This window comes from Nematolebias whitei, chromosome 18 (assembly GCF_014905685.2).
Source record: "Nematolebias whitei isolate Nwh7 chromosome 18, NemWhi1, whole genome shotgun sequence".
NCBI lineage: Eukaryota > Metazoa > Chordata > Actinopteri > Cyprinodontiformes > Rivulidae > Nematolebias > Nematolebias whitei.
The window spans coordinates 19,211,303-19,232,541 of record NC_056515.1 but is presented as its reverse complement, the minus strand read 5'-3'; the positions used below and the strand labels follow the sequence as shown (position 1 = coordinate 19,232,541).

Sequence of the window (21,239 nt, the reverse complement as noted above, 5' to 3'; positions counted from 1 at the left end):
AACCCGGTTGGTGGGACTTCTACCTGTCGTGTCCTGGCGTCATTACATTGGTGTCAGAAGTAAACTTCATCGACGGAGCACCGCACCGCACCACCGTTTGAGCCGAGTGAGTGCTGTTAGCACGTTGTCTCCGCCAGCTACAACAGCGTCATGGACAGAACGCCTCTTCACGTGAGAGTTAAGTCGGAAAAAGAGGAGGACAGTGAGGCGTGGAGTGCAGAGCTTCATAAAATGGCTCGGGCGAAGGAGTCTCTGCGAGGCTCCGCGGCGAGGATGGCTACCGAGGCAGGTTTCGGCGCCAGCGGGAAGTCGGGGCTGTCGACGCCGTTGTCCCAGAGAGCGCCAAAAGATGTCAACGCGTTTGGCGGCGGCCATAATTGTTACAACGATGGCGGCGGCCATAATGTCGCTGTTCCGTTGAAGACGCCCAAGTACTCCGGTAGGTCAAGCTGGGAGGCGTTCCATGCACAGTTTGAGCTGCTGGCACAGGCTGGAAGATGGACAGTGGAGCATAAAGCCCTGCAGCTAGCTCTCTGCCTACAAGACGATGCATTGGACTGCCTGTTGCTGCTCGGCTCCGAGGACAGGAAAGACTATGATGCCTTAGTCGGAGCGCTGAAGAGGCGGTTTGGGCAATGTGTACAGCCAGACATCTTTAAAAATAAACTCGGCAGCAGGAGCAGGTTTCCGGGTGAACCCTTGCATGTGTTGGCTAATGACATTGAGAGCCTCACACGGAAAGCGTATGCACACATGTCGTCAGGTGTACAGAATGAATTGGCGAAGGATCAATTCATCAGAGCCCTGTCACCTCCGGAGCTGCGTGTGCAGGTTCAGCTGATGCACCCCCAATCCCTACAAGACGCTTTGGATTTAGCAGTGGAGAGGGAGTGCTTGCTTGGAGTAGCAACTGGAGATGACCAGAGAGGACAACTACCAGCATGCAGATCTGCAGAGGGGGCGGAGCTGAACCAGGAGAAACCTGCTTGGGCCTCAGAGTTGGTGGAAATGGTTCGAGCGGGGTCAGCGCAGGACTCCTCTGGAGCCCCTGTCCGTTGTTGGGGCTGTGGCCAACCAGGCCATCTCCTCAGACGTTGTCCTAAGGCAGCCAAGAAGCAGGGAAACGACGCAGGGTCTGCATGGGGGGGGCATCGCAGACCCTTACCGTAGCCTCCACACCGTCGTCACCGGCAGGCAGGGTCCGACAGCACCAACAAGGGACCCTGTCTCAGACTTCCCCGGAAAGGGATTCGAGCCGAGGACAAGGGACCATGGTTGCGGTGGTTGGCCGCACTTGTGTTGGCGATTTTTGTTATGTTCCAGTCACAGTGGAAGGGATTCCCTGCACGGCCCTAATTGACACTGGTTCCACAGTAACACTAGTGAGGCCTGATGTGGTGACAGACTGGACTCGGATTCAGCCCACTACAGTACAGCTGCGCACAGTCACAGGGGACATGGCACCTATGAAAGGGAGGGGGACAATGACTGTTAATGTAGGTGGCCGATCTATCACCCATCCTGTGTGGGTTGCAGAGGTGCAGGACAGGTGCATATTGGGGTTGGACTTTTTAAGGGCTGCGGGGTGCCAGTTGGATTTAGGTGGGGGGACATGGAGTTTTAAGGAAGGCCCTCTCATTCCGCTGATGCCCACAGCTTCCGATTCAGCCTGGGTGGAGCCTGTGGTCTGTCACACAGAACCTCAGATTGCAGCTGTTCGACACATCTCACCACAGTACAACCAGATTGTTGCCGCAACTGCCCCCACACCTACAAACCCTGTACTTCCCCCAGGGTGGGTGACGCATGAGACCGAAGATGCGTCAGTAACCATGCTGCGTAAGATCTGGGCTGAGAACTGTAGGGGTTTGGACGCCCAGCAGCAAGAACAACTGTGGCAGCTGCTCGTGGACTTTAAGGACAGCTTTGCCCTGAGGGAAGACCAGGTGGGTCGGACTCAGTTGGTGGAACATGACATCCTGACGGGAGATGCTTCTCCGATAAAATGTCGGCCCCGCCGGCTCCCCCTGGCCCGGCAGGAAGCATGTGACAAGGCAGTGTTGGGCATGTTGCAGGCTGGCATTATCGAACCTTCAGACAGCCCGTGGGCGGCTGCGGTTGTCATGGTGCCCAAAAAGAATGGAGAGTGGCGCCTGTGTGCTGATTACAGGCCGCTGAATGGGGTGACGGAGAAAGACTCATACCCACTTCCTAGGGTCGATGAGTCACTGGACCTGGTGTCCGGCTCCAACTGGTTCTCGTCTCTGGACCTTCGGAGCGGTTATTACCAGGTCCCCTTATCAACAAGTGCCAGACCAAAGACTGCTTTTTGCACGGGGCGGGGGCTGTGGCAGTTTAAAGTGCTCTCATTTGGGCTGTGCAATGCACCTGCCACCTTCTCCAGGCTGATGGACCGGGTGCTAGCTGACATCCCTCGCCAAGAGTGCCTGGTGTATCTGGATGACATACTGGTCCATGGCACCTCTTTTGCAGCGGCTCTGGGATCACTCCGCCAGGTGTTGGAGAGAATTAGAGCAGCGGGCCTGAGACTCCACCCAAATAAATGTCATTTCATGCAACAAGAAGTGACATTTCTGGGCCACCGGGTTGGAAGAGAAGGAATCAGCACAGTGGAGGACAAAGTAAAGATGGTGGCAGAGTGGCCAATCCCCACGACTCAGAGAGATCTTAAAAGTTTCCTGGGGCTGGCTTCTTATTACCGGAGGTTTGTGCGGGGTTTTGCAAGTATTGCGGCCCCCCTGTTCCAACTTCTCCAGAAGAACCAAAACTACATGTGGACTGAACAGTGTCAAGGAGCATTTGACTGTCTTCGGAAAACTCTGACTGAGGCTCCAGTCCTTGCTCCTGCTGATCCCTCTCTCCCCTTCATCCTTGACACGGATGCAAGTAACGTAGGGGTTGGGGGGGGTCCTTTCCCAGTTGGGGAAGGGAGGAGAGAGAGTGGTAGGGTATTTCAGCAGGTCCTTTAACAAAGCGGAGAAGCGCTACTGCGTGACAAGGCGGGAGCTGCTGGCGGTGGTACTTTCTCTGCGCCATTTTAAGTACTACCTGTGTGGCCTGCATTTCACTATAAGGACAGACCATTCTGCTCTACAATGGCTGATGTCTTTTAAAGAACCTGAGGGTCAGGTGGCCCGGTGGCTGGAAGAGCTGCAGTCCTACAACTTCTCAGTTGTCCATCGGGCTGGAGCTAAGCACGCTAATGCCGATGCCCTCTCCCGTCGCCCTTGTGCTGCAGGGGGATGCAGTTATTGTGACCGGAGGGAGAGGCTGGAGGAGGAACAGCTGCAGCGCAGCCAGCCAGGATCATGCCAGGGTGACTCAGTAATCTGCAGGGAGCTGCAGGCAGTTGGCACAGACAGCTGGAGGCATCAACAGGAACAGGATCCTGACATCCAGCCTGTGTTGCATTGGGTGGAGAGCCAATTGAAGCCACCATGGGAGGGGGTTGCTGGGTTCTCACTGGCAACTAAAGGATTGTGGTCCAAATTTGAGGCTCTGCGTCTGGAAGAGGGGGTGCTGCAAAGGGCTTGGAAAGACCCCGCCACAGGTGAGGAGCGGTGGCAGATTGTAGTCCCCCAAGGTCTGAAAGACGTAGTCCTGCAGGCCATGCATGGAGCATCTGGGTCCGGACATTTTGGCGTCACAAAAACACTCCGTCGCCTCCGGCAGGGGTTTTATTGGGGCCGGTGCAGGACGGACGTGGAGGACTTTTGCCGCCGCTGTGACCCCTGTACAGCACGGAAGGGGCCGACAGGTCAGTCACGTGCCCGTCTGCAACAGTTTGTTGTAGGGGCCCCTATGGAGAGAGTGGCTGTGGACATTATGGGTCCGCTGCCTCGCTCAGACAAGGGAAACTGTTATGTTCTGTCAGCTATTGACTATTTTACAAAATGGCCAGAGGCTTACGCCATCCCTGATCAGGAGGCAGAAACAGTGGCTGATGCCTTGGTGGGGGGACTGATTAGCAGGTTCGGGGTACCAGACAGTATACATAGCGACCAGGGCAGAAATTTTGAGTCACGGGTGTTTTCTGTCATGTGCAGCCGTTTTGGCATCCAGAAAACAAGAACAACGCCATTACATCCCCAGAGCGATGGTCTGGTGGAAAGGCTTCACCGCACCTTAGGACAGCAGCTGGCCATCCTCACAGCGGAACATCAGCGGGACTGGGATGAGCACCTTCCACTGGTGTTAATGGCATGCCGCTCAGCTGTACAAGACTCCACAACTTGCACTCCATCACTCCTCATGTTGGGGAGGGAGTTGCGCACACCAGCTGAACTGTCTTTCGGACGCCCTCCAGATGCACCTGCTGTTCCAGCCGGTCCTGAGTATGCCAGAAAGCTTCAGGACAGGTTGGAGACAGCACATGCATTTGCTCGGAGACAACAGGAACAGGCAGGCGTGCGTCAAAAACGGAACTATGATGTAAGAGCTAAGGGTCGACACTTTACAGCCGGAGAGCTAGTCTGGGTTTACAACCCTCGGAGAAAGAAGGGCCGTTGCCCAAAGCTGGACAGTCAGTGGGTGGGTCCCTGCAGAGTGTTGGAGCGCATGGGGGAGGTGGTTTACAGAGTGCAGATGCTCCACAACAGGAGAAGAGTAGCACTGCACAGAGACAGGTTGGCACCCTATCAAGGCAGGGCTGCACCTCAGACCCCGGAAGGCCATCAGTCGGGGTCGCCGGTATCACCACCAGCCTCCCCGGAAGCCATGCCGCTGTCGCAGAATGATGTCCCAGTGGTGGGGTCCGAAGCTCCGCAGGGAGCTCGACCCCAGCGGACGAGGAGGGCCCCAAGACGGTTGGATGACTTTGTTTGTTCCCTCGTGGGCGAGGAACTCTGTAGTGGGGGGGTAATGTAGCGATTCTGTGTTTTAGTTCTGCTCGTGTCGTTATGGTTATGTGTATTAGTTTTGTGTTCATTGTGATCTTTATGGTGATGTGTATAAAGTTGTAGGCTTCCCCTGACTGTCTCTGCTGGACTCCCACTCACATGTGAGAGATCTGTCATGTGGGCGGGGGATCAGGGGAGCAGGAGGAGAGGACCGGGAGAGGGGAGAGTTTGAGTGTGTTAGCGGGAGGCTAGTTCGGGAGCGCTACGGTTTGTTGCAGGTGTGAGCTGCGCCTCAGAAATAGCAGCTCGGTTTTCAACGATTAATAAACCCGGTTGGTGGGACTTCTACCTGTCGTGTCCTGGCGTCATTACAATATATAGTGTTTATAATTTGTATATGAATGGGGTTTTACAAGCTTATTGAAAAAAGTCTCAATCTTTACACTGGTAGGAAAATAGTGATGACATTTATTTAATGAAATATGTATTTATTCAGAAGTACTATAGAACAAACTCTTGAAATGAAAATATAATTAGCTTAATTGCTCTATATATTTTATAAGAACAATTTTTTAAGATATGTTATGAATGTTAGCTAATGCATTCATGCACTAAAAGACTCAGTAAATGATTTATGAATACATGAATGTTGGTTCATTTACAAACTTCTCAGCACACTTGTCTTTTGGTAGCTTCACAACACAAAGTCCAATAAAAGCACTAAAGTAATCGAACAAACTGAATATGATGTGGACTTCCTGTGGACTTCCTGAACCAAAGCACACAACACAAAGAATGGGTAACACTCACAAGCAGAAATCTTTCTTCTCATCTGATCTGTGAGTGAAATTGTGTTATAGGAGCAATAAAAGTATGATTTGAACACACAAGCTGTACGGAAAACAAGACTGATTTATGATTTTGTGTGCTGCGTCAACATTTTCGAGGAGGTTTGCATTGCTTTTCTGAGTCCTGTGAGCCCAAAGGTACAAAAAGATGCAATGTTCATATAAAAGAGAATCATCCCTAACCCCAAGTCCTTCTGAGTTTAAGCACTCCATATGACCTTTGAAAGACTTTACTATGGTATTTAAAGACTTTAAGGCATCACCACTTTGTGCTGCATTTATCAGAGTCCAGTTAAATTTTATAGTCTGTATGAAATATTCACTTTGAGCCTGTTGAAACCCCCTGAGACAGTCCTCTCCTTAAAGTCTGAACATTAGATAAAGGCAAGCTTTTAGAAGAGATATATTCATGCATGAGCAAAGGAAGTTCAGTTTTTATTATGCAGCTAAACTCTAAAAAACATCAGCTATGCATACTAACAGAATGCTGGACACATTTTATCTTTTAATAAAAACTTATATAGTATTTTTGTTTATACTCTTGATACCTGCTTTTATTAATAAATGTTTTGGAGTTTGAGAATCCAGTATTCCTCCAGATAATTGCAAGAGTTAATATTTTAAATGCAGTTCAAATCATAAATTTTAAGTTAAAACTCCATTTGTCTGCTATAAATCAAGACACGGATGAAGTAAGTGAATTACAAATAGGCTTATTATATTTGAATAGATAAAACATGAACTACTTTCCGACAAAAATGAAAAAGAGTTAAATAAAAAATAAAATAAAAAACTAAACAAGATTAAATCAAACAAGTTAACTTGTGACATTAAAATATCAGATCATTACAGCAATTTATGTTCACTTATCAGAGTCAGAGAGATTTATTTGTCATTTTTATTTATCATTTTGTAGTCTATTTATCTTTAAGGTACCAGTCAGCTTTAGATATGCTAAAATGCATGGACAGATTTGTTGGTATTCTTTAAAAAAAGATTATCGTTATGTGTTTAACCTTAATTTGTACAACAGGTGCCTTCGAACTTTTCATCAAACATTCAGCCTATTTAAAGGAAAAACTTTCCACTGCGTATCTTGATGCAAGCTCAATATTCCAGGTAAATAAACCTAACAAGGTTGAGTCAGGTTTTCTGGGCGGGTTCTTCTTTGTTGAAACATTTTACCATTTATCCAAAAGACTTACATTCTGAGCAATTGCAAGAAAACTCAATCTTATAAGCAGCACCTTTGCACAGTGAACCAACCAGTTTGCTGGTGACAGCCAAAACTAGTTGTTCACTTGTAAAAGGGGGGGCATCAGCCAGGGTCTGTCTTGTGTGGGATTTCTCCTTCTGCTTGGCTCCTGAGTTAGTGGAGACACTGTCTGCTCTGTGGTACAGAGTCCTGATGACTTCTAACTTGTGCTCCAGAGGGTGATGGGAGTCAAACTACAAGTACTGGTCTGTGATAAACATCTGTTTGCAAATGTTCTCCATCAGAGACTGAAGGGCCGTTTACACGGCACATATTTTGATTGAATCCGCACATTTCTCACTGCGGTTCAGCTGTTCATTTATACGACACCAGTAGCCCCCCCTCTTTGAATCCGGAGGTTTCTGAACCCACCTCTCAGAGTGGAGGTTTATGGCTGACCGCCCGCTGATAATGTAAACATCTCACGCAGAGGCTTTGTGTTAAACCACATGCGCACACGCACGAGTGGACAGACAGCATATTTCTATCAACAACATGGCGGCGGACACACTGCTTTCTGAGCTACGAGTGATGGAATATATTTTGAGTCTCATATTTAATTAGTCTACGCCTGACTGTAGGTGCTGTGACCGACATCTGTGTTGGGCAGAGACGTCAGTCTGTTCCAGTTCTAATATCGCTTTTTATTGAACGAGGCAGGCATTTATTTCACGTGTCGTGCTGCACTATAACATACTAAATGTGCTAAATAATAACAATTTAACAATAATAAACAGTATTTATATTAGTGTGGTGGATATATAATGAAGTTATCTGAGCTAAATGAAGTTATCTGGACATTATGTAATTCAAGTTATGTGATTTAAACGATGCGAAACATGTTGCGTGTTATTAAAGTTGAAAATGAAGACATCAGGTTTAATTTTTATTTATTTATTCAACACCACAAACTGTATGTCACACAAACACTGATAATTAAACTGAACACACTATTAAAAGCAAGTTAACCGAACTGTAAACTACATTAATGAACTGGACTCTACTCTCTGTTGTCATCCTGGATACTGGTCCCATGTTGATTATCTGGCTCGTTCAGGCTGTCACTCCTTTGATTAATGTAGCTTAAAACATTGAACAGATTCTGAAAAAGAAATGAGGGGAATTTTAAATAAATAGTTCATCCAGCATCTCTCTCTCTTGGACGTCCTTCTGCAGTGCACATGGGCTGAGGTTTGTTCAGAACCGGTCCGTCTCTGGTGGGAGAGCAGCCTTTCCTCGCAGGAAAAATTAAAAATTTGTTTGTTGTGTAACCGAAGTAAACACATGCAAACATTATTAAGAATGTTGATTTACCTGCTGTAAATCGTCTACTGATTATCACGGAGTAAAGTCCGACATCATCATCGTCGACTCAAATCTGGTTCGCTCAGCGACCAACCGGTGTGGAGCTGTTAGATGATGCGGTCCCGTTTGGCATCAAATCTGTCGATTCTTATCCAAAATCCAGCTTTAACTTGTTGTTAAGTTGTTGTTAGCTGAGCTTTTAGCTCAGAGGAAAGGAGCGGGCCGAGGCAGCACGCATGCGCATTCGGTGAACGTACAAAATTCACAGTGCCATCTAATGATCCGGCATGGTAACTACAGCATATTCGGGGGGATTCCTCCAGATGCATGTAAACAGAAAATTTGTTTGTGTCAACACGGATTTTTTCCAATAATTAACATTCAAAAAAACCTACATTTCTCCCCACCGTGTACGTGTAAATAGGGCCTGAGACTTCTCAATCCAAGAAAACCAACCTGCTATTTTTTACATCTTCTCGTATGAAATTTATATATTTATCCACAGAGTTGATGTGATCAGTGAAACGATGGACCACCTGATATTTAACTTTAACCCAGGTGTCATCAACATACCTGAACCAATGACTTTGTGGTGTTCCTGAAAAGGACGTCAACGCTCTCTTTTCTACCTCCTCCATGTACAGGTTGGCAACAATAGGATAAACTGGAGACCCCATAGCACACCCATGTTTCTGCCTATAATATTACTCTCCATATGTGAAGTAGATTGACTGCAGGCACAGATTCAAGAGTTTCTAACTCAGAAGCCAAGCAGAAATAGAAATTTCACACAAGACAGGCCATGGAGCAATGTGGATATCCTGACTGGGCCTTCCTGAAAACAGAGAAGAAACTCATCCAGAGGACCTGATTCAACCTTGTTAGAACCCACTGGCTAGTTATGTATGCATCACACTGAAAAAAGACCAAAAAAGCAAAGGTTAAAGAAGATCAGAAAGAAGAATATAGATATCCATGTTAAAAATAAAGGCTACAAGACCATTTCCAAGCGCCTGCATTTTCCTGAGACCACAACTGCCAATTCTATTAATAATTATAAGATTTATGGGACAGTAGCCAACCTTCAGTGTGGAAACAAAAATAAATGCAACCTCATGATGATCCTTCAGATGGTGCATGTGGCAGAAACAGATTAAAGTAAAGCATCCAAAACATGCAAGCTGAATTCCAAAGTCAGGGTACGTCACTTTCTAAAGTGCTGTCATATTTTGAAGGATTAAAGGCACAATGAAGACCTAGGAGGGCTCCACTTTTGGCAAACATTGAGACACAAAAAAGACAGACAAAAATTCACAAAAATGCATGTTGACAAGAACCAAGGTCGACAAGGTCAATGATTTTTATGTTATGTCTATAACAGGTTCCTCTTTTAAATGAGTCCTCGTGGTTCAATGAAGCTAGCCTGTATAAATAAAGGTTGAATGGAAAAAAAGAACCAATTTTCTGATAAACCAAAAAGTTTCTGGGACTGATGAGACAAAACTAGAGTTTTTTGATAGGCAAGTCAAATAAGTTGGATTTTTTTAAATATATATATTGCTTAAGGATACCAAAAAAAATGTATCTGCACCTGTACAGCGCAATGTAAAAACACAAAAATGTCTTCAAACACTTGAGGCACGTTCACTTATTGTATTAGCAAAGTTTTATGAGTGTCCAAGTTCTCAGTCATTTAAGAACTAAGATACTGGTGAGTAAAAAGTATGAATCATTGCTTGATGTGACTGAACCATAAAGGTGTCAGTCACTGTCTTGGATTCTGCTTGTTTGAGCAAATTTATTTTTAAAAGTTCAGATATATTTTTTTAATGGAACACAAAACAACGTATGCAAATTCAAAGGCTTTTCTACATTAATCTCCTTTTTCATACTTATCTAGATCTAATATATACTAACCTGGGGATTAATAGAGTACAATAAAAAAGCCATACTTTTAAAAATGGTGACAAAACACTAGAACTTTGCTGTCACATACATTCCAGGAACAATAGTTGTGTAATTTGAAGGAACTGACCCTTTAAGACCTCCAGAGGGGTCAGAATAAGAACTTTACTTCTAATAGACTTGCTGGAGCTTCCATCAGGAAACATATGGCAACTGCATGGATTTATGTGTATCCGGTTCCTTATGACCCCCCCCATAAAATGTTGAACACTTGCTGTAATGACAGTAGTATGCATGCAAACACTCACACACCCAGCGCACTGGGGCGTGCTGAGCTAAACTGCTTTTCCAAACCCGTCAGCAGCGGTGCGGGCAGCAGCAGATGAGTGGTGTTTTAAGGCGAGGGAGCCAATCTAGTGACGGCAGCGCTCCATTACACGGTCAGTGAGGTGATGTGGTGGCGTGATGGAAATAGCTGCCTCTTTTCTGTAGGTCACAGAGGACGCCGGCAACGCAGCAGCCCCGCTCGCTTACTCTCCCTGTGTGAGTGTGTAGGTTTACACAACCCCACTCCCCCCCCCCCTTCCCCCGATTCATCTCATTTCCTTTGTGCTTGTCTGAAAGTGTCCCGTTGGTTTTCAGCAGAAATGAGGAGCGGCGGATGAGTTTTTAAAGGATGGGAATGAAGGTGAGGCAACCCTGCAGAGAAGAAGCAGAAAACTGTAGAAGATGGGGGGCAACCAAGGGCAGTTACTTTGATGCTGAGCGAGAGCAGCAACCGGCAGCTCATAAGCTATGCAAATATGTAAATATGCAAATGAGCAGTCCCACTTGGGGACTGTTAATTAAAGAGAACATCAAGTCAAAACAAAGGAGCTAATCACCAAACAGACAGATGCACTCACACTCAACACAGACAAGAAAACAAGGTTAAAAACGTCATAACATGGAAGAGGCATCAGCTCAATCGCTACATAATGACGCCATCAATCAAAGTGCTGCCCTTTTTTTTATTTAAAGAAAACAGTCTAAATTAGCTTTACGCGTTAGCGCAACATATTTTGTTATCTGCAAAACTTTAGCAGTGTTGTCATCAAGAGATGAAAGTAAAAACTGAACAACTCGCCCTGATCTCAGCCCCAACACAACAACCAGACCTCAAACTGCCGTAATTACAGGTCAAATGATAAATCTGATTCACACACGCTGCCCTTTTCTAAACTGCTGGCTGTCAGTAATTAAGGAACAATTTTTGTTCCTGCACACAAGAAGCAGCGTCTGTGCTTCACTCATCTCTGGTAATTATGTGGGAGTGCTACAGACATACTCTCAAGGTAATCAGCAGACACTTCAAGTAGTTCAGTGTCCTTTAGTTGTGTGGACCGACCGAACAAAGTCAAAAAATGAATTAATTTGTTCAGTAATGCCACAGAAAAGTTCACTTTGTTACTTTGAATGCTTCCTCTTTAAAATATTTCATTCTTGTCTCAGCACTGACGATTCAAAAAAGTTTTTCCTTTTTGTTTTCTCCATGAATACCCCTTTAAACTGAGTCCTACTAAGACCTGGTACTCATCATCTGCTGCCAAAAGATGCAAGGTGGGTGATTATTTTTGGATGCATGTGTGAGTTTTTCTTAGCAAAAATAATTCATGAAACACTGGATTGATTTGATCAAAACTCTCAACTGATTAACCTAGACGTCAGCCCAATTCAACATGGCTACCTAAGCTAACATGACTAACCTAAGCAAACATAAAAATGGATATAACAATCAAATTTTACTGATGAATTTGAGTTTGTTGAGATGGTAGCCGCGTCTTGTGTCACTGTTGATGAGTGGCCCGACTGCCACAGATCAGTAGTCTATCCGGTTCATTGAAAGTGAAACAAATGGTTAAAAACAATAAATAAATAAATAAATAATAACCAAAATAAAAAATAAAAAAACATATATATATATATATATATATTTATATATATATTTTTTTTTATTCCATGTCTGACCCTTCAAGTGACAGGTGCAAATTTGACCAAAAACAAGGCATCGTTTTTGGCTACCGGTTCAAGACTTAAATAAAATAATAATAATAACAGACATTTTTGTGCATATTAATGGGAAAATGCCTATTTTTTGTCATTAAAAATGATTTATTTTGAACTAAATTGGTAACATTTTAAAAGTTTTATTTAGGGTAGTAAGAACAAGTATGGGACGGTTTTAATTTTGTTCAACAACAACATAAAAACACAGAAAATGAATGTTGCTTCAATAAAATACATCCAACGTTAAGGCTTTTATTTTCCTAACAGAAACACACACACTGACACACAGTATTAAATTGATAGCTTGCTTTTCACATTTTGGGTAAAAAAAAAAAATTAAAAAAACGAGTGCCTGTAAAACTTTGACAGAGCTAAGTTTTACTTCCTAATCACAATTAAATGTAAGTGTGACTGAACTCCTATTTGAAATGCAAATAAAGTACTTAAAGAGAAAAAACAACACCTTCAAAACTCTCTGTGGGTTCCTTGTTCATAACTTGCGACAAAGACCATATTTAATTACTCTTTGTGTCAGTCAGTCTGTTCCCCTACAGCCACTTTCTCTAGTCTGCTCTCAGCCTCGGTGGGAGGCGACACCCTCTGAGGATGCCAGGACCCAGAGGACCTGCAGGATTTATGTGGCGTTCAGCTCTCCACTCTCCGTCTGAGATTAATGGAGGCTAAAAGGAAGTGAACGAACCTACTTTGGGATTTTCTTTTCCACGCAATCAAACATGAGTCATGCTCCATACTGGGGTGAAGCCGTTACTTGTTACTTGCTGCAGAGCGCTTTCTTTGAGTGAGAGGAATCGTGTACGTTTTGGAAGAACTGAACTTTTTTAAAAGTTTTATTCTGCTGGTTGTTGCTCTCAACATCATTGCAGTGATTCTTCTTTTTCAAGCTAGATTTTCCTGACAGCTTCTCGTCACCTCTCTGTTCCCTGTAACACCTAAAATCACAAAGCAGCAATTCTGAATACAACTTGTAGGCCTCCTGGAAATAACAAATGAAACACATGCAGCTTCTTAAAGGCTCTAAGAAGCAGATGAATATCTTAAGACAGACCCTTCAATTATGTCATCCAATCAATGATCTCCCATTTATAACAAACTGAATAAATATAATGATGACATGCTACCGCACTTGAAAAACCGAAAGAGCATGCAGACGAGCAGACTGGAAACAAAGCAGAATGACTGTCTGCAGAGAAGTGAGCACTGTAAGAATATGCTGTGGGTGATGAGGTGAGTGATAACAGCTGAGCATAATGACATTTGGATAAGATGTGAAATGGAAGGCAGGAATTTAGGACCAGAACTGGCTGATGGATAGATGGTCAAAGACTAAGGGAGACACTGAAAACACAAATGGACATCAGGGATCTCAAAATAAACCAAAATATAATAAGGAATAAACTAAAATCGCAAAAAATAAATAAATAAAATAACACAGATCATGCAGTAACTGTATCAAATAATTCCAGAACAACACAGCCTTATGCTGAAAACACATGAAACATAGAAATAAGGTGTGTACAGCGTTTGCGTATTTTGAAATACTTCAAGTTGACTTGATTTGAACTGGAAGACACCTCCATTTGATGAAAAGCGTTTAGGAGCCCAAGCATCGAGGCTTCAGAAGAGCTCTTACTGTTATTATTTTCTGTCCTCTCCTTTTGAAAACCTTGTTATGCTCGATCCTGTGCAGGATTGTGAGAAGTTGGTGCCTGTTTCAAGCATTCAATAAGTAAAGTACCCTCTGGACAGATCAACGGTTCATCATGCAGCTATTATAAAAACTAGAAACTGAATAGTACCAAATACAGAACGGAGCTCAAGACTTGTGGTCTTGAAAATGGCAAACACAAGTTCTATCACTTGTCTCATTAAATCCACACAAACTACAGACACAGAAGTTGTTTTTTCCCCAAGATAGACGTGTAAAAGACAATAGCCATGAATGTGCCCTACCAAATTAAATACCACGCAGGTATAATGTTTATTTGACCTATTTAAAAAGAAAAGTGCTGTTAAACATAATTTAAAATGTTTATAGCAGAAAAAAAAAAAAAAACAAGTCCTGCACATTTGAAGGAAATGATCTCAAGTGAAAATGAGCAGGTGCTGCAGAGTTGCTTATTCAGATGAACATCTGTAGCAGTTGTTACATCACAGGCAGGCAGTGGCCTTTAAAACGACAAGCAGATCTAAACCTCAGAGAGACGACGACCCAACAGGACCAACGCTTTGTCACAGCCTCACTCTCTGCTATGATTTAAGTTTTAGTTGTATGCAGTCAGTAGCAGTTCATTGAGCTGGGTGTGTGTGTTCTCTACATGTGTCAGTATTAACAGTGTTTTTATTTTTTTATTTTAATAAAATGACTGAGCTCATCATTGAAAACAAAATATGTAGCAGGCGTCTGCAGTTCAAGTAGCATCTGTAGGTAAAGTAGCTAAAACATGACATTTGATTGATTCCAATCCATTTATCTTTAATTGTTAAGCTGAGATTGGATCATTGAGGCAATAGATAATAAAAAAGGTCCTGACATCCCTCTTCATAGTGACATTCTCTACCTAAGGGGTGCCCAATCCTGGCCCTTGAAGGCCACTATCCTTCATGTTTTACTTGTCTCCCTGCTCTAACACATTTGATTCAATGACTGAATTACCTAATGAAGTTTTTCACAATCTTGTTAATCACCCATTCGTTCAAATCAGGTGTGTCGGAGCAAATTCAGAAACCTCTAAAACATGCAGGATAAAGGACCTGTGCTTTAACTCACTGAGCTCTGGATTCTTCCCAGGGTCTCCCTTCTGAAGATTTGATCAAACCTTTCCAAAGGGAGGCGTCCAGAACGCTTCGCCTGAACCATCTCAGCTTATCTAAGATCACATTAAGTCAGTAATAATTTATATGTATAATCATATGTAAGTGATGAAACATAGGTGGTCCAGTAATTTGAAACTGTGCCCAAAACACCCCTGCTCTCCAGTATGGAAGTGGAAACATTATAGTTTGCGGTTGTTTTACTGCTAAGGGTATAGAACAACTTCAGCACATTAAGGTGCCTATGAACAGGGTTATGTGCTGTAAAACATAGAACAAGAAGCTTCTTTGTTCATACAGAATATTGAAGACGAGGCATGAGTGGGTCTTGGTCGAACGTATGACCGAGGCAACAAGTGAGTGGCTAAGGAAGAAGCACATCGACGTCATGGAGTGACCTCACCAAACTCCAAAGCTCAATCCTATTTTAAAGCTATGAGTGAAGTTTTGAAAGCACACACATTTACATTTATTTTAAGTTTAAAGAAAATGTAGCACACCCTTTGCTAAAAAAGTAATCTTATCCTTGACTTGTTTTACAATGTGGGTCTTTGTTAGAAGAACAGCAATATTACTATAAATACAATAAAGATACATTTAAAAAACTGATATCAGGGACAGAAAGCTTGATTGATCTTGCTAAACTTTCTGCACTTCAATATGCATTGATTTATTGCACAGTACTTTCCCTCATTGTACCTGCTCTCTTGAAATAAAATAAAATGTTCATCGTGGGGCTTTTCATTGTATTTGAGCTTCAGCGTTGTTCATCACTTCAGGGTCACTTTAAATAAACACGACGTGAGTGTGCGTAAATGTGCCTTGAATGGATCGGTGCACACGAGCAGCATAAATTGTTAAAAATTTAAAAATAAAGCAAAACTTCACACAGTGTCAACTAATACTTAGACTTGAATTAAAAAGAGGCTTATTTAGGACGACAATGGAATATTAAACAGAACTGATAGCACAACGCCTCCTCCTCCCTCTCTGCTGTGCTTCAGCTGTGTGAGCACCACTCCTTTGTGCAGACAAGCTAGTATTCATGGCAGTAACCAACGGGTACTTCTGGCTGTAGTTTGTTGTTTCATTATGTCACAGTGGACGTGTGTTTAGAAAGAAACTATGAGAAGGCATTGATCCCCAAATGCTAATGCATTACACATTGATGATTCTTGATTATGTTTTTATTAGACTAACATAATTCTGCTGGTGGAAATGACATAAACTAAGATAATCAGAACCAAACTTTGTGTGTTTGTTGTATCTGTAATAAAATGTGTCAGTGCTTAACCTCCCTCCAATGAGATCAAAACCTTTGCCTCAGGGCAGAGTACATATTAATACACAAAACATCAGAAGGTAGAGTTTGACTTTGACTCCAACTCATACTGCTCTTACATGCTGGTGAAGACATCTGTGTTTGCAAAGTATTTTCTTTGCAATTACACACGTTTACTTCATTTCTATGAAGGCGCGAGACGCTCAGAGGAATTACTGAGCGAAGTGAGACAACAGATCTTTTTTTTGTATTCAGCTCTTTAATTGCCAAGAAAAAAAATGTCCTTGACCACAAAGCAGCACAGATGAAAATACTGCAAAGAAAAAAACGCATTACTCCACAAACTGATAGCCAGACTGACTGAATACTTTGAATACACATGTTGGATTGCTTTTATCTCTACTTACCTGTGTGGGAAACCTTCTCTGACAAAAATAATTCCAATAATAGAGGTGTAATTGTACACGCATATTAGTGTTAGGTAAATACTTTGATTTTGGGGTTTGGTACAACGAGAAAACAAATGTCAGATGCTTAATTTTTTTTTTACTTTTTTAAATGGACAACAAAAAGAGAAACAATCTTTGCTACAGGGAGGCTTTGAGGGAGCAGGTTATGCAGGACAAGGTAGGATTCTCAACTTGTAATTTCACCATAAAATAAAAATATACATAACTAATAACTAATTATGTCATAACTAATTTAAACTGTAAGTACAGTCCAACATGGCAAATAAAAAATCAAAAAGTGAAATGATCTCTAATTAAAAATCAAAGTCCAAAATGTGTGTGTTTAAAAAAAAAAGGGGCCTAGATGTAATATTTAATGACATTTATCATCTAAGCACATTTCAAAATGCATAAATTATGACCCTAACAAGGTTGAGTCAGGTTCTCTGGATGGGTTCTTTGTTGAAACTTTTTGTCTTTTATCCAAAAGACTTCTTCAGTCTTTCTGGAAATAGTTCAGAAAACCCGAATCAACCTTGTTAGGTTTATCCACCTGCATTATTGAGCATGAATCAGCACATTAATTATGACCTTTTTGGCTTTCCATATATGCACCACGTGCTCTCCTCTGCTGCAGTGCACCACTGGGAACAAGCTTCCACACAGCTAATTTAAAACAAACAGCAGGTCTTCAATCACTTGTTCACATCTGTCGATATTTTTTATTTTTATTGACTTTCTTCCATAAATTTTAATGACAGTTTGAGCACCTCAATCATAACTGGAGCTCATTAAGTCCATAAATATAAAATATCGGGAGTAACTGGAGCCATAATTTAGTGAATCATTAGCCTTGACAGAATATTGCAGCTGTTTTGTCCAGAGCACATTAAACTCCAGCAGACAGTCTGATTTTCATACATTAGTGTAAAAAAACAAAAATGACATTTGAAGCTTCATGACGTCAAAAGTTCCCACAAGTTAAACTTACCTTAACCTAAACTCAACATAGCTGTAACATAAATGAATTCTTATTCCAGATGTTTATCAAAGCCCATCAATCTCAAAGAACTATGGTTAATATTGTCTGACTAAACGGTAGTACTGCATACTTCACATTATACCCCCATTGACAAACAGACAACAGCAATACAGCAATCTATAACAAAGAACAGACAAGCAAAGGCCTTATATAATGCTTGACCTTGATTTGTAACCTTGATCTTGAAGCAGGCATGATGAAAAGTGTACACAACACTCCATGTAGGGACGGTGCATATGTGTATGAAGATTCATAAAATTATCTTGAGGGTATCAGAAGTTATGGGTGGGGCAAGCAAAAACCTTGTTTTATATTTGACCTTGATGTTTGACCTTGGAGCTGGGGAGATGAAAAGTGCATGTGACACTCCATATAGTGATGATGTATGCAGTAGTCCCTTGATACTTCGGTTGATTGCACACATAGTTCTGCGGTGGCCTGGCCACTCAGTGATCGGCGAGGGCACCCCTCCTTTCTCTTTCTGAGTCTGTCAACCTCAGAAAGAGAAAGGAGGGAGCAGGGGTGAGGTCTGTCTTTCCCCATCGCTGATGTGGGAGCTTCAGTGAGGTGGATAATAGAGTGAGCGGCATGGATTATTTATTTAAAATAATCAAGCGTGACCCGAACTGAGCCATAACCCGGACTGAGCCGACACGACCCAAACCGAGCCGGTGCTCCCGATGACAAGTCCGCCCCCAGGCGTTGATTTGCAGTTAAATTATCCTGAGCAAATCAGAAGATATGGGCAGTACGAAAAAGAGTTTATTAACTTAGGTATGTACAGACAGATGGATGGAGACTATACCGTAACACGTCCCACCTTTGACGGGCATAAAATAAAAAAAAACTCTTACTAGGTCTGATTTTTTTTTGCTAAATTTCATATAAGAGTCTAGCATAAATGTGTTTGATAGAGTGGGAACCATCACATACTGTATACTAAATGTCATGCTTTTTAGATAGTAACGACGTTATGAAATCTAAACGTAGACACAAATGCACAGTCTGAGTTTGATATTTAAAGTAATTTTCTATGTCTTGTTACTGAGTAGGAGACCAATCCTGGGAATCTTTCCTGTTCCTCCAATAACCCCAGTATTATCAGAAATATTTCTACTGATTAACTTGAAGGCAGAACTCCAGGTGAAATCCAAAGCTTGAAAGAAGCTACGTGCTGAGTATCTCTGGGAAAACTGAAGTTGATTCAAAGGCAAATTGTTCCCACTACATTTGGTATTCATGACATTATTTCTGCTTGTTTACTACAGCCGTCTGCATTCTCTGCAGCTGTTTACTGTCTGCCAAATCTCCCCAAATGAAAATAGTATTTAAACATCAAAGTGTAGGTAAACAGAAATGTGCTCTTCATTTTCAAAACTGTTGAGGCTTTCTGCTGCTTTGCTTGTAAATTCTTCCTACCTGTTTTTCCACACTGCTCTGCTCAAGGGCACCTTGACTGTCATCACTAGCGTGGGTGGGGAGGGATAGTTTTATTTCTTTCACTGCCCCCTTTTGAAGCTTCTCTAACCTCTAAATAGTTATCAAATGTGCAAATTTGACCTGAGAGTTTAAGAGATTTCTCTGCAATTAAGCTCTTTGGCTTCTGATTTTGCTGATTAGTTCCTCTCAAGCTTTGATCATAATCAGTGGAACAGGATGCATCAGACTGTATAAAAGTGAGCATGTGCGTAAATGACAGCAGCTTACGCCTGATAGGCTCCTGAGTGCCACTCACCTGCACAGGGCATCGGCGCGGCAGGTGTGTCGCAGCTCCAGGCAGTTGGGTTTGTGCCTCTCCTGGTGGGAGCAGGAGGGAACGATGGTGCGGCGACGGCGTTCAGCACACGCCTGGTCCTGACAGGAGCAGAACAGCAGCGGGTAGCTGAGCTCCCATGAGACACGTTCAAAGAACTGACGAAGGGCCTGAGACACAGGAAGAAAAATACATAAATGTTTGATCAGTAGCATTAGCAGTACACTTACTTAACATCCTCTCTACAGCTGCCCCGCTCTGAGGATGCACACAGCTGTAGTTTCAGTCCTACTCTGTAATTACTTCATTATAAAACCTAATACTTATGCATATTTAAGTGAACTTTGCTAAAGTTTTATGTGCATACGTGGGTTGCACAGGGCAGGTTATCATATTAAACCTACTGAGTTACTTATATTAAGAAGAAGCCTCAGAGGCATGTAGCTAAACTTGATTAATTCAAAGATAGCTCTAAACCATTTAACAGCTGAAACGTTTGGCCTTGTAAAACACTGGTGCACTTACTGAAATCATTTTTAATGCTAAGTAAGAAAAAAGTGATGGTATCATTCCACCATGGGAACAAAAGCGTGAGACTAAAGGCCCTGCATTCAAGGAAAATGACTATCACCATATATCACCATTCATGTTGTAGACCAACATCAGCTTACATTAAAAAATGATGGAGTTGTAGCCATTTTGTTCAAACCTTGAAAGGATATGCGTAATCTCATGAAATATTAAGAAATGTTACATTGAGAGTATATAATGTGAGTGACGATTTAATTGTAGCTGACTATTTGTAATACTGACAGGTTTATAATCAAATTTACGTTGGTGAATGTAGATTAGCTGTGCAATCCATCTCGAGTTGAACTGACTTCAAAAGTTATTGAATTGTAGATGTTACTCCAATGGTTACTTCTGAAAGTTTCACAAATTTAGTTCTTGTATTTCATATCTGACTAAAAGACAAACTGGGTTGACTCTAACAGTTAATGCAACTATCTTGTGACATCAGTAGCAAATGGAGTGTGCATTGTAATGGGCTGTCAGAGATGACTAAAGCAAATTTTAGCAAAAATTGACTTATAGTAATTATTTTGTTTTTGATTTGACTGTTCTAGAGTGGGCAATCATCATGAACCTGAATGCTATGAGAGTCTGAATGACCCCATCACAAAGTGAAGAGGGGGAATTGGAAATACGCTTCGGCCATCTATGAATGTTGTAAACATGATAACTCGAAAAATAAGTGAGGTACTGACTTCCATTTTGGTGTGTGACTTCATCTAGGTATAAAAAGGACCCTATCAACATTTGAATTGGCACATTAAATCAAGGATGACCACTGCCATATATGCCCGGTCGTCTTGTGATCTGGATAACTTGAAAATTAAGCAACGGGCCGACTTCCATTTTGGTGTGATACTGCATCTAGGTGTAAGACAGGTCCATGCATCAATACATTATCCATCCATCCATTATCTTTCACCCATTTCTTCCTTTTTGGGTCATGGGTGTCACTGGTGCCCATATCCAGCAGTCACTGTGTGAGAGGTGGGGACACCCTGGACAGGACACAAGTCCATCACAGGGACACATAGAGACAAATGAGACAAACAACCATTCACTCTCTCACTCACACCTAGGGACAATTTAG

The 21,239-nt window shown here is 42.5% G+C and overlaps 1 protein-coding gene across 1 annotated transcript in view; it reads right to left on the bottom strand.

Moving 5' to 3' along the window:
- The window catches only part of gfra2b (GDNF family receptor alpha 2b), a 69,159-nt gene extending 49,049 nt beyond the window's left edge, over positions 1–20,110 (bottom strand). The window contains exons 1-2 of the mRNA XM_037692616.1: positions 20,102–20,110; positions 19,559–19,746 (exon numbers count right to left, since the gene is read on the bottom strand). Coding sequence (XP_037548544.1) covers positions 19,559–19,746; positions 20,102–20,110 — 197 coding nt within the window. The remainder of the gene's footprint in view (positions 1–19,558; positions 19,747–20,101) is intronic.
- Between the last annotated feature and the right edge of the window lie 1,129 nt (positions 20,111–21,239).